General features: G+C 39.5%; 1 protein-coding gene across 1 annotated transcript in view; it reads left to right on the top strand.

Moving 5' to 3' along the window:
* The window catches only part of LOC134347175 (cadherin-related family member 2-like), a 129,969-nt gene that overhangs the window by 47,478 nt on the left and 62,092 nt on the right, over positions 1-20,399 (top strand). The window contains exons 13-16 of the mRNA XM_063049413.1: positions 7,616-7,780; positions 7,870-7,934; positions 9,805-10,051; positions 18,449-18,688. Coding sequence (XP_062905483.1) covers positions 7,616-7,780; positions 7,870-7,934; positions 9,805-10,051; positions 18,449-18,688 — 717 coding nt within the window. The remainder of the gene's footprint in view (positions 1-7,615; positions 7,781-7,869; positions 7,935-9,804; positions 10,052-18,448; positions 18,689-20,399) is intronic.

Below are 20,399 nucleotides of genomic sequence, written 5' to 3'. Positions count from 1 at the left end.
AAATTTGGCCCTACCAATGCCTTCTACAATTTCAACATTACATCCCAACTCCTATACTCAATGCTCTGATTTATAAAGGCCAGCATACCAAAAGCTTTCTTCACCACCCTATCCACATGAGATTCCACCTTCAGGGAACTATGCATCATTATTCCTAGATCCCTCTGTTGTACTGCATTCTTCAATGCCCTACCATTTACCATGTATGTCCTATTTTGATTAGTCGTACAAAAATGTAGCACCTCACATTTATCAGCATTAAACTCCATCCACCATCTTTCAGCCCACTCTTCTAAGTTGTCTAAATCTCTCTGCAAGCTTTGAAAACCTACTTCATTATCCACAACTCCACCTATTTTAGTATCATCTGCATACTTACTAATCCAATACAAAGCAGTAGGTACTAGAAATCAGGGAAAAAGTGAGCAAATACTGGAAATAAGACCATAAGACCATATGTCATATGGTCTTATGGTCTAAAAACAGTAGCTACTAGAAGTCTAGAGCAAATTGAGAGAATTTTGGAAAGACTCAGTATGCCAGCAGGTTCTATGGAAAAAGAGACAGTGTTTTAGGCAAATAATTTTTCATCAGGAAGGCTAAGCCCGATGAAGTTTCATTATCCTGAAACACGTACTAACAATTGATATTGGCACTGGAATTCTTTTATTCCTGTCACATGTACTGAGTTACAGTGCAAAGCTTGTCTTTTATGTTGTTCATACAGATCAAAGCATTAGCAGAGCATTGAGGTAGAACAAGGTAAAACGGTAACACAATGCAGAATAAAGCGTATCAGCTACGGAAAGAGTGGGGTGCAAGCAAGCTATAATAAAATGTAAGATCATATTGAGGTGGATTGTGAGGTTAATGATTCATCTCTCGAAGCAGGGAATCATTTACAGTAATAGTCATATAACAGTGGGATAGAAGTTCTCTTTGAGCCCGGTGCTACATGCTTTATGACTTTTGTATCTTTGGACAGGGGGAGAAGAGAGAATTAGAGAGTGGGTAGGGTCATTGACTATGCTGGCTGCTTCACCAAGGTATTGAGGACTGTAGATACAGTGGGAGGCTGGTTCCCATGATGTGCTGTGCTGTGCCCACAGCTCTCTGCAGTTGGTTGCAGTGCAGAGCAGTTTCCGTATCAAGCCCATTCTTCTCTCCACAGTTATTTCCAGCATTTTGTTCACTATGTTTTATTACTTCACCCTTTCCTCCCAGTTATAGTGGTCATAACCTATCGATTCCATAGAAAATTTGCACTTGGTAGGATTTTAAATCTTCAAATATCAGTAATTCTCTCAAATACAGTTTAATGATTGGTCATTGCAAATGCAAGCTTTACAATGAATTAAAGCCCTTTTTTCTCTAACTCACACAGAAAGCACCTAGGAGACAAGCCAGTTTACAAAGTCCAAAGATGGTTAGTAGGTTAACTGGTTAAATTGTTCCATGATTAAGCTATGGCTAAATTGGGGATTGCTGGGCAGAGTGGCTCGAAGGGCCGGAAGGGCCCGTTTCATGTGGTATCTCCAAATAAAATAAAGTCCCGCTTCATTTTTAAAGTGGATATCATGCAATATTCATTGAACTAGTGTATCCAATGCTCTCGAGTGCTTCGCCCGTTTCTTTCCAAAATCTTAAGGTCCAATGAAGGATCTCAGCCCAAAACATCAGCAGTTTATTCCTCTCCATACTTACTGCCTGACCTGCTGAGTTCCTTGAGTATTTTCTCTGTGTTACTAGCATCTTCGGAATCACTTGTGGTTATTGAGGTTTGTGTAGGCTAATAATAACTTTTAGCCCCAAGTGGAGCCCTTCTTTCATAGATACGCAAAATTATGGTCAAAAGCTTTGTTTTCAGATATGAGTTTTGGTTGTCACTACCCTCTTGGTAGTTTCTGGCTGCTTTTTTGTATTCTGTCATTTCTTTGTCAGATTTCCCATGAGAAATTCCTCAGATCTTATAGATGAAATATAAATGGTGTGTCACCATTGAAAACTCATAATATGTGCTTACTCTACATGCTCTTCCTTTGCCACTGGCATAACTTTGTTGGAAGTCTTGTCTACACAGTCAATATCAGAGTTACATTGACACTGCAGCCATGTCACAAGCATTCATCTGGAGCCAAAGCTTCTAATAAATAGGACGCCATTCATTGGCACATGCTGCAAATGAAATAATGCCCACCACGTTGTTAGAGACACAAAAAGGAACTTCAAGTGCTCACTCCTGAAAGAGTTGCAATGTCTTTACATTTTCAAATGAGACTTGTTGATGCCTCTTTAGTCGGATTGATTTGCTTCACACACCACTGACCGCATCCTGGGAAATTGAATCCATATGCAAGCTAACTGTTAGCAGGTCCCAACCAACACAATGTTTTCAAGTGTGGATGTCGAGGGAACATGAAGCTTAGTTTAGTTAACAGTGGTGGGGTGGGGTGGAGAGAAGGAGAATACAACTCTACAATTCATGTTTTCAATATTATTTATTTTCTTCTTCATTTGCACAGTTCGTCTTCCTTTTTCACATTGGTTGTTTGCCAGTCTTTGGTAGTTCTGCATTGATTCTTTTGTATTTCTCTGATCTACTGTGAATGTCTGCAAAAGATGGATCTCAAGGTAGTATATGGTCACATACATGCAATGCCCACTTTACTTGGAGACTCCTGCGCTTATTAAAGTGGCCACTGTGTGTATGTTTGTAGCCTTCTGCTGTGTAGCCCATCCACCTCAAGGTCTGATATATTGTGCATTCAGAGATGCTCTTTCCTGCTCACTGCTGTTGTAATGCGTGGTTATGTCAGTTACTGTATCGTTCCTGTCAGCTTGAACCAACCAGGCCATTCTCCTCTGACCTCTCTCATTAACAAGCAACACACATAAAAGTTGCTGGTGAACGCAGCAGGCCAGGCAGCATCTCTAGGAAGAGGTGCAGTCAACGTTTCAGGCCGAGACCCTTTGTCAGGACACCTGTCGTTTGCATTCCTCTCATTAACAAGATATTTTCACCCACAGAACTGCTGCTCACTGGATTTTTTTTTGTTTTTCACACTATTCTTCGTAAACTCTAGAGACACTAACAATTATTCCACAGTCAAAGTCACTTACATCATTCCCACTCTGATGTTTGGTTTAAACAGCTACTAAACCTCTGACCATGTCTGCATGCTTTTATGCATTGAGTTGCTGCCAGATGATTGGATGATGAGATATTAGCCCTAACAAGCTGGCGTACAGGTATACCTAATAAAGTGACCACTGAGTATATTTATACTCTGATAATAAATTTACTTTGATCTTTGTATACAGAGGTGGAATTTTATGCTAAAGAGAGATGCAGAGATATAAAGTGGAGGGAACAAAGGAAAGTTTAATGACGATAAAGATTTTATATCTGAATATTTCATCATTGTTCCTCGATGGAAATTTATCCATTAATATAAGAACTCATTAGACTCAATCCAATTAAACAATGTTATTTGCGTATAGCAAAGCAAAGAAGGCAGTTTACAATGGAGGTCTGTTTTGCTACTGAAGCAAGTATTTGCAGATAAATTGCTTGTCTTTTAAGATTGATGCTGTTCCAACAAAAGCCAATTATAAAAAATTTAGTTAATTTCAATTGTTTGCTTGAGTTAAGAATAAACAAGTAATTCATAATGTGGATTGCAAATGATTTCAACTTATTATTAAGTTTGCCAAGACTGATCTATTTAAAATAATAACTTTAAGCCATATAGCACATAATGGATAAAAATTTGTTTATTTGGTCTGTGTTTCCACTATAACGCACTTGCGATGAATTTCCTCTCTGTTGTACAGAACAGTTTTGAAAAGATTACTTGTAAAGAATTTTGAATGGAAGTTGTTTCTTTCTCAAAATCTGCTCTCACAGGACTTTGCCTGGAATGTTCTTGCTGCAACACCATTTGCTCATGAATGAGCTCCCCATCAAGGAACTCGGGCTCAAAGTTGATGACCTGGAATTTGAGCTTCAAACACTGCAATGCATCAGGAAGGGGAAAAGTTACCCGAACACTGTGTTTCAAGTGGCAGTCACACCCATTAGGTTAACTACTTCAAATTCAGTCTGTACTCAGGGACAAGGGGGTGTGAGTGAGGCAGGCAGGAGGATTGAAGGTGTAGAGCTGAAGGAGCCTCAGTGCCCAACAGGTCTGAGATTATTGCTCCCAGGCAGTGGGAGTGGGGACTGTAGGAAGGATGAGGAATCTAACCATGGCACCGTGGTTCAGATAGCAATTCAAGAGAGGTGGGGGTGGGAGGAGGGGAGGGAAGAGAAATGTAGTTGTAATTGGCGATAGTGTAGTCAGGGTATTAGATGCAATTCTCTGTTGCAAAGATTGAGAGTATCAAGGGCTGAGATGCCTGTCTGGTGCCTGTGTTCGAGACATCTCAGCTTCAGATGAATTTGGAGTGGGAGGGGAAAGATCCAATTGTCATGGTCGATGTGGGTACCAGCAATGTAGGAAGAACAAGGAAAGTGGTTCTGCCGAGGGAATTTGAACGGCTAGGGACTAAATTAAAATGCAGAACCAAAAAGTTGGCAATATGTGGATTGTTACCTGAGCCATGTGCAAATTGGCACAGGCTTTAAATAAAATAGTAGCAGTCTGCGTTCATCAGTCTGGGAAAGTATAGATAAATTAACAGGAAGAAGAATGCTGATTCAAGATTCAAGATACAAGATTGTTTAATCTAATTTCCCAAACACATGTGTAAAGGAGAATGGAAAAAAAAATGTTACTCCAGATCTGATGCAGCACAAAAGAAATCACAATAAGATAACAAATACAATAATAATAAAAACCACAATAAAAATTAATAAGTAAGATAGCTTATATGCACAGATTGATTATATGTCCATGAAGTGAGGCTGGGCAAAGGAGTTCTGTACTTAAGGTGACTGACAGGAAATTATAAAGTAGTGATGGTGGGGGGTGTGGAGAGGTGGGTTAGTGGGTGAAGGTGTTGATCAGCCTTACTGTTTCTGTTTTTGAGTCTGGTGTCCTGGTGTGGATTCTAAGGGAGTAGAACAAACAGTCCATGAGCAACGTGGGTGGTATCCTTCATCATGTTACTGGCCCTTTTCCAGCAGCTTTCTGTATATATGTCCTTGATGGTTGGTAGGCTGTTGCCAATAAAGTATTGGCGGTTTTGACTACTCATTGTCTGTCGCTGTGCAGTTTCTGTACCAAGCAGTGAGGCACCTTGTTAAGATGCTGCCTACTGTGCATCTGCAGAATGACATGAGTATTGATGTGCTAAATCCAGCTCTCTTCAGCCTCCTCAGACAATCGAGGCATTGGTGAGATTTCCAAATGGACTTCACTCTAGGGTGTAACTGATGAGATTATGGAGGCATTGGTAATGATATTTGAAGAATCACTAAATTCTGCAATGTTTCCAAAGTCACAAGTGTTACTCCACTTTTTAAGAAGTGAGAAGGGAGAGAGGCAATAGACAGGTAATTATAGGTCAGTTAGCAAGACTACTGGATGGCAAGATGTTAAAATACATTATTAGGGATACACTATTCAGGTACTTGGATTCCTATGTTAATATAAACCAAAGTCAGCATGGTTTCTATAAGGGGAAATGTTACCTGACAAATCTGTTGGAATTCTTTGAGGAAGAAATAGACAGAATAAACAAAGGTGAGTTGGTGGGTATTGTTTATTTGGATTTTCAGAAGGCCTTCGACAAGGTGCCACACATGAGGCTGCTAAACAAGATAAGAGCCCATGGTATTACAGGGAAAATACTAGCATGGATATAAGATTGGCTAACTGTCAGTTCAAAGATTGGGAATGAAAGAGGCCATTTTTGGTTAGCTGCTGGTGAATGATTTTATTTTGCAGGGGTTGGCGTTGGATCTGCTATGAAAGTCATCAACTTTGAGCAGCAACAGACAACGAGTATGGCCATACAATCTGGGGGAAGGAATAAACACTTAAACTATTTTATAAACATGGAGCAAATTCAAAAATCAGAAGTCCTAAGGGACTTGGGAGTCCTAGGACCCTAAAGATTAACCTGCAGGTTGCCTTAAAGAAGGCAAAGGCAATATTAGCTTTTACTTTGAGAGGACTAGAATATAAAAGCAAGGATGTAACACTGGGACTTTATAAGGCATTGACTAGACTATATTTGTAGTATTGTGAGCAGTTTTAGACTCCATATCTAAGAAAGAATGTGCTATCATTGGAGAGGTTCTGGAGAAAGTGTACAATAATTATCCCGGGAATAGCACTGGGCCTTGTACTTGCTAGAGTTTAGAGGAATGAGGGGAATCGCATTGAAACGTGCCATATATTGAAAGGCCTAGATAGAATGAAGAGGATGTTTTCAATAGTGAGAAAATCTAGGACCAGAGTGTACAAGTCTCAGAGTAGAAGGACGTCCCTTTAGAACAGAGATGAGGAAGATGAGGTCAGAGGGTGGTGAATCTGTGGAATTTATTGCCATAAACAGCTGTAGAGGACAAGGCATTAAGTATATTTAAAGTGGAGAATGATGTGTTTGTTATTAGTAAGGGATCAAAGATTACAGAGTGAAGGCTGGAGAATTATTAGATTAGATTAAATTAGATTAGATTAAATAAAATTAGATTAGATTAAATTAGATTAGGTTAAATTTATTTGTCACTCGTACATCAAAACATTAACATATAGTTGAATTGTGTATTTTGCATCAATGAAGAACACAGTCCAACAATGTGCTGGGGGCAGCTTGCAACTGTTGCCATCCTTCCAGCGTCCACATAGCTTGCCTACAATTCACTAACCTTGAATGTGACATGTCCGTCTTTGGAATGTGGGAGGAAGCTAGAGCATGTGGAGGAAACCCACATGATCACAGGGGAAACACACCGACTCTTTACAATCAGCAGCAGGAACTGAACCCCAATCAGTGATCGATGGTGCTGTGGAGCATTGTGCTAACTGCTACAACACTGTGCCGTACTATGGGGTTGACAGACATGTTTGAATGGTGGAGCAGACTTGTTCAACCGAATGGCCTAATTCTGCTCCTATGTCTTATGGTCTTATGGTCTACAAGCAAAAGTAAGAACCCAGAGGTTTCTATGTTTGAGATTGCCTCTCCATGCCTTATTCTCAACACATTCAAATGTTTACTGCCAATATGCCTGTACTCCATTGCTTCAATTGAAAATTGTCATCCTCAGGTTCAAATACTTCCAAGCCTTTCTTTATAAATTCCTCCAGCTAGCCCTTTATCCTCCCATTGTGCTGTGTTATAATCACAGAACCCAAAACTGGTGACTGCCTTCAGATCCCAATGCATTGGAAAGTTCTTCCTGAACTTCACAGTATTACCTACATCTCCTTCTTTGATTCCCATTTTCTTGGCATAGCCTCCTCTTTCCATCTTCATGTCCTTTTCATGCTTAAACCATGTCAATAAAATACCTTGAAGCTATTTTGTACAGTAAAAGTGCTGTACCATTTCTAAGCTTTATTGCTGTGGTCTTTTGTCATCAACACCTGATCACTCAGCTGCATGATTTATGACTGTGTAATAAATTAACAGCTTCTCAAAGTATAGAATGTTATTCTTCCAGATTTTGGCCGTGGAATTGGAGACAAAAGAAAGGTTCAGTTCCATTGCAAGTATTCGTATTGTCATAACGGACATAAATGATAACCGCCCAGTGTTTAACCAGGATTACTTTATACTGGAAGTGCCAGAAGATAGCGCAAATGGCTACAATGTGACTTGCATTACCGTAAGAAGCTGCAGTGAAAATATTTTTACATGATATTTCAGAATCCTTTATATACAACATATTAATTCATTTTTTTAATGTTTCCAAAGGCTACAGATCAAGACAGTGCAAGTTTTGGTGAGATAACCTACCAACTTTTTGGATCGGACAGTGTGTAAGTTTCCCAATCTCTACATCTAGCTAACCATGGTGACGCTACTCACACTAGGCTCAATGTCAAATCACCAGTGGTGACAATTCAACCAGTGTTGACAATTCAACCAGTGTTGACAATTCAACCAGTGGTGACAATTCAACCAGTGTTGACAATTCAACCAGTGTTGAATGCCAAGTCATGCGGTTGGAAGCTCAGCTTCCTAAGGTTAAACAGTCACATTTACGGACATATTTGTATTTGTGGTGAGTTGGACGAATGGCCTTAGGAAATGAAATGATGTACCATTGGAAAAGAAAGACAACCATTTGAACAAATACTTCATATGTATCATCAAATGTATATTCCCCTTTGAACGGAACTAAATTGAACGTTCATAGACTGTTTCAAGGACCCTGCGGTTTGATGATTAATATTCTGTGTATTATTTGCTACTTTTTGCAGTTTTTGCGTGATTGTTCTTCTTTTCTATGCGCTGGATGTTTGATATTTTCTGTCAGCGGGTTCCATGCTGTTACTTTGTTTTGTGACTGCCTGTGGGAAGACAAATCTCAGAGTTGTATACTGCATACGTACTTTGATAATAAATGAACTTTGAATCTTTGAGGGCTAAACCTCCTCTAGAGAAATGTACAACTATGGCAAATCACATATGAATTAAAAGAACAGCTTCATAACGTTGCTAGAATGTGCAGTGAGGTGAAGGATGAGGAAAGGATGAGGAAGAAACTGATAAAGAGGGAGGAGGTACATGGTTAGTCTATCAGGAGACATAAAAACAAATAACAGGAACTTCGATAAGTGTGTTAAAGCAAGAAATGAGTGAACGCCAGCATGAAGTTGCATTGGAGACAAAAACAAGAGAAATTATAATGCAGAGTAGGGAAATATCAGCACTGGAAAACAAATATTGTGCATTTGTTTTCAGAGGAGAGGTGCAAAGAACTTACCAGAAATGACCAAATCGACCAAAGGGCCTGATGAGGGTAAATGTTAAATCAACTAACACCAAAAAAGAAAAAGCACTGAAAAGTTGCAAAACCCACTGGAGTTCTTGGACTCCATTCGAGTTTCTTTTAAGATTTAACTGCAAAGATAACAAAGGCTTTGATTCTCAGAAAACCCTTGTAAATCGAGCAATTCTCTTAAGTTACGAGGTAATAAATATACCTCTCTTATCGTGAAAGGAGAAAGGTTGAACAGGAAATAATAACTCAGTTAGCCGAACATCAATAGTGGTTGAATGATAGCATTTATTATTTTGGCATATGGAAAATCACAGTATTATTAAGCAAATCATGAAAGGAAAAATAAAGGAAAGGTTGACAAATCTATTGAATTTATTTGAGGGTTTAACCGAGAGGGTGGATAGCTACTGGTTATGGCATACTTGCACTTTCTAAAGTCCCACATAGCTAGTTACTTCATAAGCTTAGGACTCAAGGAGAAGACTGGTTAACAATTATTTTCCTTTATGACACTCCAGTGTTGCAATTTAGGGTGCAGATGATCAAGTGGTTGTTTTCACTAACAAGATCAGATGAAGTTAACAAAGTAAAATCTCCCAAACTCAGTCCATATTGAGCTCAGTATTAGCTTTCAAATACCAGAATTATAATACAGGAATTAGCATATAGATTTTTCTGAGATGGCAATTTTTTTTCTTGCTGTAGCTGATAAAGCCACTAAGCTCCTATTACTCACTGCCAACTCTCACAAAAAATCCATAAATTACAGATTGAATAAGAAGTTGAAATGAATTAATATCTTTGTTTCAATGTGAATATTCAAAATTTTATGACCAGAATCAAAATGATGGTCAGTAATCACTAATCAGATGTTTGTTTCTGTTTTGCTTCAACCGTGACAGGTTGCAGACATTTGATGTGGACCCACTACTTGGGATGTTCTTTGTAAAAAATAAAACCCTTTTGGACAGGGAGAGAAGACCTCAGTTTTTTGTCACAATACAAGCCAGGGATGGTGGAGGTCTTACAACCAATGCACAAATAGACATTTCCATCTCTGATGCAAATGATCAAGTGCCTGTTTTCCGGAGAAATAGTTACAGTGGATTTATTAAGGAAAACGAGGTTAAAAATATTGTCCAGGTTCAGGTATGTATCAAATTCTCAATAATTTATTCCAATTTTTGAATGATTAATGTAGTGTTTATGATCCAGCTGTCCACTGTTGCTTCAGCATTTTGTCATAAGATGAGAAACTAAGATTATATTTTACAGAATGTAGAAAGTTAACTTGATCAAGGTTTTCAAGACATAAAAATATATATTTTGGAGATATTAGTTGTAGAGTCATAGAACAAAATAGGCCCTTCAGCCCATCTAGTCCATGCCAAACTACTAATCGGCCTAGTCCCATCAACCTGCTTGCGAACCATAGTTCTCAATACCCCTCCCATCCATGTAACTGTACAAATTTCTCTTAAAAGTTGAAATTGAATCTGCATCCACCACTTCTGCTGGCAACTCGTTCTACACCCTCATCACCCTCTGAGTGAAGAAGATCCCCTTCATGTTCCCCTTAAGCATTTAAGCTTTCGCCAAAACCATAACCTCTAGTTCTAGTCTCAGTAAAAAAAAAGCTTGCTTGCGTTTACCCTATCTATATCCTCATAAATTTGTGTACCTCTATCAAATCTCCCATCATTCTCCTGCACTCTAGGGAATAAAATCCTAACCTATTCAACCTTTCCCTATCATTCAGGTCCTCGAGTCCTGGCAACATCCTAGTAATACTTCATATATCCTTGTAATACTTCATATATTGATGAAGAATTCCTGTGGTTTGACCTTGTACTTAATCTTCAGAAGTTGTTTAAAAAGACTTCTACAGGCAGAAATTTTAAATTCTATCCTGTTTTTATCAGACTTTTGAACGGACTTCTCATACCCTAAAGGATGAGCTCCTGATCTCCAAATCTACCTCACTGTGGCCCTAGCACTATATTGGTCTACCTGCATTGCATTTACTCTGTAAATACTTGTAATTGCTTATTTATTTGTTGTTGTTATTTCTTCATTTTGTATTTGTATAGTTTGTTGTCTTCTGCACTCTGGTTGAATGTCCTAGTTGGGCGCTGTCTCTGTTATGGTTATTATTTTATAGATTTATTGAGTATGCTCACAAGAAAATAAATCTCAGGGTTGTATATGGTGACACACAGTATATGGACTTTGGAGTTTGAACTATAACACAATATTTTGCTGTATTTTCTTCTTTACTCTGTATTTATTTATGGAATTATCTCTATGGATATTTTGAAACTTATGCATTTCGCTGCATCTCAGTACATCTAACAATAGTAAACCATTCCAATTTCAAAATGTGGAAATAGCTCGAGCAAAGAGCAACTAATTTTTTTCAAATTCAGTCACTCATGGGATAATGACATTGCTGGAAAGATAAGCATTTATTATCTCTTCATAATTTATCCCTTGACAGAAAGGGGGTTCTTCTCAATACAGAGGGTAGGTAAGAGTCAACTTTTCTTGAGGGTTTATTGCCACATTAAGGCCAGACTGGTAAGGCTATCAAATTTCTTTCTCTAAGGGATGATAATGAACCAAGTGGATTTTTGTAATTAATTTCTTGGTTGCTATTATTGATTATTTTTAATTCCAGATTTATTTATTCACTTAAATTTAAATTTCCCAACTACTTCAATGGGATTCAAACTCATTCTCTGGGTGAAGAGACTTGACAGCTACTTTGGCGCAGTGTTTGGCCAATTGTTTACTACTTGTCTGTGACTGATGCTGTTGAACCAAAACTATTAAGGGATCAAATTCAGCTCCTTTTCCCTAAAAATGGAAACTACTATGGCTTTTCTCTCTTGGAATAATGCAGTAATTTAACCCCATAGGACTCTAATGTTTTGGTTAGGTTTTCATCGGAAAGTGTGGGAGCTCTGGAAGAAGTGCTTTGCATCTGAATTCTTGTTTCAAGAATCATACTTTCTTATCATTGCCAAAAATATTTTTATCACAGGACTTCACAGAGTAGAGGCAGGCAAACCTCATCGGTGTACCACAAAAGTGCTGCCAAGTGTTTTATTTATTCACTTAAATGAGGCCAGGAACCTTGACATCGTAATACATTGTTACAATGCTGCAAAGTCTCCAGACCCCTTCACTGAATCACTTAGGAATCACTTTGATCTGTTGAGTTCCAGATGCAATTTGTGGTTTCTTACATGAAATCATAGATATGTCAAACAGCATCAATGAGTAGATCTCTCCCTTTAATTTTCCTTGTAGTAACCAATGTGGGCAAACTGGTCTGAGGCCTGTCCAAGAGTATGTCATTGAGTGTCAAAAGACCAGGAATATAGTTGTACTATGATTACTGTGAGAGTGATTAATGGTTCAGTTACTTCAGACTCTGTTAAAAGAGTTTTAACTTTTTAATAAAGGTCACAGATTACCTAGAGAATTAGGCAATAATAAAATGCTTATTAGTTTATTACAATTACAACGTGACAGTTAATCTATGACAGTTGACAGGAATCTTCACTCACTCTCTCTCTCTCTCTCTACTTCTCTTGAAATCTGTAGTTTGCTTTGTTCTGTCCCCTCCACCTAAATGTGGTGTTGAGTGAGCCTAAAATACTTGACAGATGAAATTAGTGGCGTGGAAGTTCTCAAATCTATCACAAATTTAGCTACTTCCTTGACCAATCACTGGTGGAAGAGTTGGGCTGAAGGCCTAGTTTCCATGCTTTTTCCTCTATGACTCCAAGGCAGCTACCATGATGGATGTTCCTCCTTAGATACCCAAGTAGGAACACTTCATGTTTTTAACTAATTTCTGTGGGACATACTAGCTAATAATTGGTTATATGCAACATCATTTCCAGTTCCTTATCAAACTGATGAATGCTTTGCTAAAGGACGTTCTCTGGCCTTGTACACATTCCACTGATAATTTCTGTAAATAATTTCATTATACCTTCCAGGGTCACATTGACAAAGCCAAGACAGATGGATGGTACAAACAAGCTGTAACCCACTTTGAATGAGTCTTCTAATAACCACTCTTGACAAATCATTGACTCCTAATGAGCACAAATTTCTTCCAAACTAATACTTATTAAAAGACTATTTATTATTCTTGGGACAAACTGACCCATGCAATCTGTTTCATCAGTACAGGCTTTTTGATCTCGTATTATTCACTATATGTTGGACCATGTATAGCTTTGATATGATATATTCCAGTTCACTATTCTTGGATAAAGAGCTCAGAATCAGACAATGAATTTGCTATGGAAGTAGCAACTTTACAAAGCCCCGACGAAGTAGAAAATGTAGACAGTCTACTCCATGAAAGATCTCTTCTCTACGAAAAGCTCAGTCTGCACACAGTCCAGGTGAAAGTACACCAATCCTACACATTGTCTCTGTCTCCTTCTCCAGTGATGCTGCTTGAAGTGTTGAGTATTTCCAGTATTTTATATTCTACTTCAGATTTCAAGCATTTATTAAAGCATTTTTTTGCTTTACAACTAGTCATAGAGTTATAAAGTTAGACAGCATAGAAACAGACCCTTTGGCTCATCTTGTCCATGCCAACCAAGGTGCCTATCTAAGATAGTCCCATTTGCCAGTGTTTGGCTCATATCCCTCTGAGTCTTTCCTACCTGTCCAAGTGTCTTTTAAACATTGTAATGTACCCAGCTCTAGGCAACACATTCTATAAATCACCCTCTGGCAGCTTCTTCCCTAATTCTACCACCCTCTGTGTGAAAAGGTTGCCCTCATTTCCCTTTTAAATGTCTACCCTCTCATCTTAAATCTATGGCCTCTAGTTTCAGACTTTCCAACCCTGGGAAAAAGACCATCCACCTTAACTGTACCTCTTATGATTTTATAAACCTCTACGAGGTCACTACACATTTCTTTCTCCCCACTGTAAACAACCCCAGCCCATCCAGTCTCTCATTATATTTGAATCATAAGACCATAGGAGCAGAAGTATGCCATTCAGCCCATCGAGTCTTCTCTGCCATTCAATTATGGGCTGATCCATTTCTTCCAGCCATCCCCATTCCCCTGCCTTCACCCCATACCTTTTGATGCCCTGGCTAATCAAAAACCTATCTATCTCTGCCTTAAATACACCCAATGACTTGGCCTCCACAGGCACTCGTGGCAAAAAAATTCCACAGATTTACCACCCTCTGACTAAAGTAATTTCTCCGCATCTCAGTTCTAAAAGGACGTCCTTCAATCCTGAAGTCATGCCCTTTTGTCCTAGAATCCCCTACCATGGGAAATAACTTTGTCATATCTAATCTGTTCAGGCCTTTTAACATTCCGTCAGTCCTGACAACATCCTTCAGGAAGTCTGATCAGCTGGCTATACTTTTACTCCCTGAGTATAGGCAGAGACTGAAGACTGCAGCATTAGTAGTGAGGACCAAGAAGAAATGGACAAGGGAAGCACAGGAGTGCTTACAAGACTGCTTTGAATTGGTGGACTGATTCACCTTCCAATCTGGATGAGTATGCTGCAATTGTTACCAACTTCATTAAAACCTGTGTGGATGAGTGTGTGCCCACAAATACTTGAGGTACATTCCCAAAGCAAACGCCATGGATGAACCAGGAGGTATGTCATCTGCTGAAGGCTAGATCTATGGCATTCAAGTCTGGTGACCCAGGTCTGTACCAGAAAACCAGACATGAGTTGTGGAGGGCTATTTCAAGGGCGAAGAGATGATGTTGAATGAGGTTGGCGGCGACACTGGGTGTACGACAATTCTGGCAGGGTTTGCAGGACATTACTTCCTAGAAAGTGAAACCCAATAGCTTGAGTGTCAGCAATGCTTCACTACCAGATGAACTCAACGCCTTCTATGCCCGCTTTGAAAGGGAGAAAATAACTGCAGCTGTGAAGATCCCTGCTGCACCCAGTGACCCTGTGACCTCTGTCTCAGAGGCTGATGTTAGTCTATCTTTAAAGAGGGTGAATCCTCGCAAGGTGGAAGGCCCTGACGGAGTACGGGGTAAGGCTCTGAAATCTTGTGCCAATCAACAGGCGGGAGTATTCAAGGACATTTTCAACGTCTCACTGCTATGGGTGGAAGTTCCCACTTGCTTCAAAAAGGCAGCAATTATACCAGTGCCTAAGAAAAATAATGTGAGCTGCCTAATACTGTTGTCCAGTAGCACTCACATCTACAATGATGAAATGCTTTGAGAGGTTGGTCATGACTAGAGTGAACTCCTGCCTCAGCAAGGACTGGACCCACTGCAATTTGCCTATCGCCACAATAGGTCAACAGCAGACACAATCTTAATGGCTCTGCACACGGTCTTAGACCACCTGAACAATACGTACACCTATGTCAGGATGCTGTTCATCGACTATAGCTCAGCATTTAACACCATCATTCCCACAGTACTGATTGATAAGTTACAGAACCTGGGTCTTTGTACCTCCCTCTGCAATTGGATCCTCGACTTCCTAACCGGAAAACCACAGTCTGTGTGGATTGGTGATAACATATCCTCCTCACTGATGATCAGCAGTGGTGCACCTCAGGGGTGTGTGCTTAGCCCACTGCTCTACTCTCTATATACCCATGACTGTGTGGCTAGGCATAGCTCAAATACTATCTATAAATTTGCTGACAATACAACCATTGTTGGTAGAATTTCAGGTGGTGACGAGAGGGTGTACAAGAGTGAGATGTGCCACCTAGTAGAATGGTGCCGCAGCAGAAACCTTGCACAAAGTTAGTAAGACAAAAGAGCTGATAGTGGACTTCCGGAAGGGTAAGACAAAGGATTGCGTACTAATCCGCACAGAGGCATCAGAAGTGGAGAGAGTGAGCAGTTTCAAGTTCCTGGGTGTTAAGATCTCTGAGGACCTAATCTGGTCCCAACATATCGATGCAGCTACAAAGAAGCCAACACAGTGACTATACTTCATTAGGAGTTTGAAGAGATTTGGTCTGTCAACTAAAACACTCACTAACTTCTATAGATGTACGATGGACAGCATTCTGACAGGCTGCATCACTGTCTGATATGGAGGGGCTACTGCACAGGACCAAAAGAAGCTGCAGAGGGTCATACATTTAGTCAGCTCCATCTTGGGCACTGGCCTACAAAGTACCCAGGGCATCTTCAAGGAGCGATGTCTCAGAAAGGCAGCTTCCATTATTAAGGACCCTCAGCACCCAGGGCATGTCCTTTTCTTACTGTTACCATCAGGTAGGAGGTACATAAGCCTGAAGGATAAACTCAGTGATTCAGGAACAGCCTCTCTCCTCTGCCATCCGATTCCTAAATGAATATTGAATCCGTGAACACTACCTCACTCTTTTAATATATATTATTTCTGTTTTTGCACATGTAAGAGGGTTTTGTCTCTTATTTTACTGCGTAGGCTCATTAAACTGGCTCCTTTGTTATGTTATACTTGGGAATGCTTCTTTGTTATGTTAAACGCCGAGAAAGTTTTTGCGCTAGCAGCTTGTTTTGGTTTAGAGTGTGATAAGAATATGTTATGAACCAATTGGGATAGTTGTTATGGTTTTGGTGTATTTGAAGATACTGTATGTGCGGGGTTTTGGGGCAGAAGGCGGGAGAAAGAGACAGAGGATGGACCAGGTGCTGTGATGTCTGCTAATGGGGTCGGACCCCGAGGAGGGCGTTCGGCGAGGAGACGGACTCGTGTGGAGCATCTGGTTGACCACCTTTGTTGGTCCCAGGCGGCCGGTCGAGGTGGTCCGAGGGGTCACAGGGTGAAGAATAAGGGTCCTAAGCTCCAACTGTTCGTGCACAGAGAGATTGAACTTTGATAAGTGTGGCGCCTTTTATTTTCCTTTTATATTTTATTCTCTATTAATTATATAGTTCCAGTAATATCTATAAACTGTAAATCATTTAATTGTACCTGGTGTATTGTCTGTTATTTGGGCGGGGTGGGGTACATCACACAGCATCCACACAAACTAATTACCCAGTTTGGCGGGGCCGGGGGCTGTTTCCCTAGACGACAGCGAGCCGAGCGACCCTGAGGATGGCCAGGGGGGCTACACATGATTTTTAACCTATTCAACATACATATACTGTAATTTATTTATATATTTTTAAATTATTCTTCTATATTACATAGTGCATTGAACTGCTGCTGCTAAGTTAACAAATTTCACAACACGTGCCGGTGATAATAAACCTGATTCTGATTCTGATTCTGAATCTCTTCCGAATGTGAGCTTAATCACATCCTTTCTATTGTATAACAACCAGTACTGCAGACAGTCAGCGAAGTGTGGTTTCACCAAAATCGTGTACAGATGTACCATGGCATCCAACTCTTGTGCTCAATCGGCAAGAAGTGTCGGTAGAGAAAGACTTTCAGGTGATCACAGTAAAATCCATTCAGTATGAGCAACCTCTTAAATTAAACACAAAAGAAAACCCTAGGAGGTGGAATAGGCCATTTGGCCCTTCAAGCCTGTCCCATTATTCAATGTGATCATGGCTGAATTTCCCTCGGTCCCATCTCCTCTTCTGTGCCTATTATTTATGACATTCAATTCCAGGATCTTTCAAAGATATATCTGCCATCTTCTGAAATTCCCTTACAATCCACAATCCTCCTAGCCTTATCTTAAATAAACTGCTATAAGTGGCAGGGTTCAATTCCCTGTGAGGAGTTTGCATGTTTCCCCCATGACCACGTAGGTTTCCTTCGGGTGTTCCGGTTTCCTGCTGCATTCCAAAGACGAACGGGTTAGCAAAGGTTGGTAAGTTGCGGGCATGTGATGCTGCCGCCAGAAGCATGACAGCTCTTGCTGACTTTCCCCAACACTCGTTTGGATTGCGTTGGTCATTGACACAAAGAACGCATTTCACTGGATGCTTTGATGTTTCAATGTACATGTGACAAATAAAGCTTATCTTTAATCTTTAATAAATCTAATAATTACATTCCTTTCCACGTTCACATTCTTGACATGTTTGAAGTCCCATAAGGCAATAATGCATAGTACTTGATTAATTTAAACCAAAATCCTCTTTACTCATTCACTTTCATCTCAGTCTGTGCCGCAAGATAAGTGATGGTAATCCAACAGCCAGTTTCACAGCCTACCTGATTTTCCTTTCCTCCTGTTTCCTTCAGATGTTTCATTTAGACTGGTCTTAATCTTACAAAATACAAGCAGGTTACTTGTGTGTTTTTTTTAACTGTAGGAAGCTACTTGGACCTTGCTCTGATGTAATAAAACACTATTTGTTAACATAGGGATACCTGCCTGTTTTGAGTAAAGTCTCCACACGTAGATAGGTCTCCAGAATGGACTCACTTATAGTAATACTTAGCCACTAAATCACCTGGTAAGCTGCTAACCTTCAGTTAATCTTCAATGATTAACTCAAGTTATTGGCACATAATCAATTTTCATCTTCCAGCTAATATGATTTACAACAGTAAGGCCAAATCTCATTAATGTTCTTGTACTTAATCATTTCCAGGCTTTTGACAGGGACCAAGAGAATTCCCCAAACAGTGAAATTACATACAGAATCATTGATGGAGATCTGACTGAACATTTTATAATTAATCACTCCAATGGAGTAATATCTGTGGTCAAGCCACTGGACAGAGAATTCATGGACCCTTCTCTGAATGGAGTTGTTAATCTGATTATCCAAGCCAAAGATGGTGGTCATCCAGCTCTCAGCTCCTCAGTGCAGGTTGCCATCACAGTTGAGGTATGATAATAAAACACTTGTACTCAATTCTATATATTTTTAAAATTGTTTACAGAATATAGCTGTCATTAACAATGACAGCAATTATAGTATATTACTGATTGTCCTTGAACTGAGGACCTGATTAAAAGTCAACCTCGTTGTTGGGTCTGGTCTCCTCACATACAGGCTACACTAGGTAAGGACAGCATATCATAAACACAAAATGCTAGAAATCCAAAGCAACACATACAAAACACAATGAACTCAGCAGGTCAGGCAGCATCAATAGAAATGAATAAACAGTTGACGTTTTATTCCTGAAGGAGATTAGTGAAGCAAATTGGTTTTTACAACAATTTAGTAACTTCATGGCCAGCATTGTTAAGACGAGCTTTAATTCCATGTTTTATTTAATTATCTGAAATTAAATTCCCTAGTGCCAGGACAGAATTCAAATTCATATCTCTGGAGCAGTCTGAAATATTATTCTAGTAATTTTCCCATTATATGCTTCTCTAGTAATCACTTATATTATGTAAGTGGAGTTTTGTTGCCAATGTTCCTAAGTAGTCTATAGTTAAAGCAGAATCAGAATCTGGTTTAATATCACTGGATATGTCATTAAATCTGTTGTTTTGTGGCAGCAGTATGGTGTAATTCCACAAAAAATTATAAATTAAAATAAGAAATACATTTTGCTGTCTTTTTGCAATACATATTTAATTTAATGTCTATCACACACACAGACACAGACACAGACACAGACACACACACACACACATATATATGTATACATTAAATTTAAGTATTGCAAACAGAGAGTAAAACCTAATAAGGTAGTGTTCATTGGTCGGTTTGTTGTCCATTCGGAAATCTGATGGTGGAGAGGAAGAAGCTATTTCCACAACATGATTGTGTGTCTTCAGAATCCTGTATGTCCTCATTGATGGTAGCAATGAGAGGACAGAAGAGGACACAATTGTGATATTCTACCACTCATCTTTTTCTCTGTTAAAACTAGGCCATGACAAATGCCTTGAAATTTTCAGTCAATTAAGTCAAAGAAGTTTCAAAGTTAAATGAATGGCTTTCTTTCAAGGTCAATTTGTATCTGCAAGGATCTTGAAAGTCTTTCTTTCTTTAATGACCTCCCAAAAGCTGTGGAGAAAGTGAAAGAGAATTTATCTTTGGTCTCTAGAATTAAAGAAGTGCAAGAGCATTTGCTGCCTGTTGTAGTCCCCTTCTCATATTCCATTCACTTCAGTGCAGGAGGGCAGCCAGTTGTGATCCCATTGAGGGAGGAGGAGGGACCATCACTTTCTGCTGCTATTCCACCCAGAGCCTCACAAGATAATGACGTGACACCCAGGCTCCTCTCATACATGATCTCCCTGTCCATCCACTTTCCCTCTACCTCTCATTTGTCCATCATTGTCTATTCCATTGACTTTTAGCCTCTTTCGTGGGCTCCCTTTTTAAAGAAACTTGACGTACTTTAACTCCAAAACTGTGTCTCAAGAAAGGTCCTAGGTCCACATTTGTGCTTGTTTGAAATCATTTGGAAGAACAAATTCATGATTTCTGAACTTCTGGCCAAAAATATTGTTCAGAGGAGAGAATCGTGCTATTGCCTGCTGGGATATTATTCACGAGCACAACCAGAGGCTGTGGCACCCTGGGAATTATTACTTAAACTGGCATATCCATAGTTGCTCTTTAGAAGATGATC

Source organism: Mobula hypostoma, chromosome 5, assembly GCF_963921235.1.
Source record: "Mobula hypostoma chromosome 5, sMobHyp1.1, whole genome shotgun sequence".
Lineage (NCBI taxonomy): Eukaryota > Metazoa > Chordata > Chondrichthyes > Myliobatiformes > Myliobatidae > Mobula > Mobula hypostoma.
The sequence above is the reverse complement of the archived record's forward strand: the minus strand, read 5'-3'. Positions and strand labels throughout refer to the sequence as shown.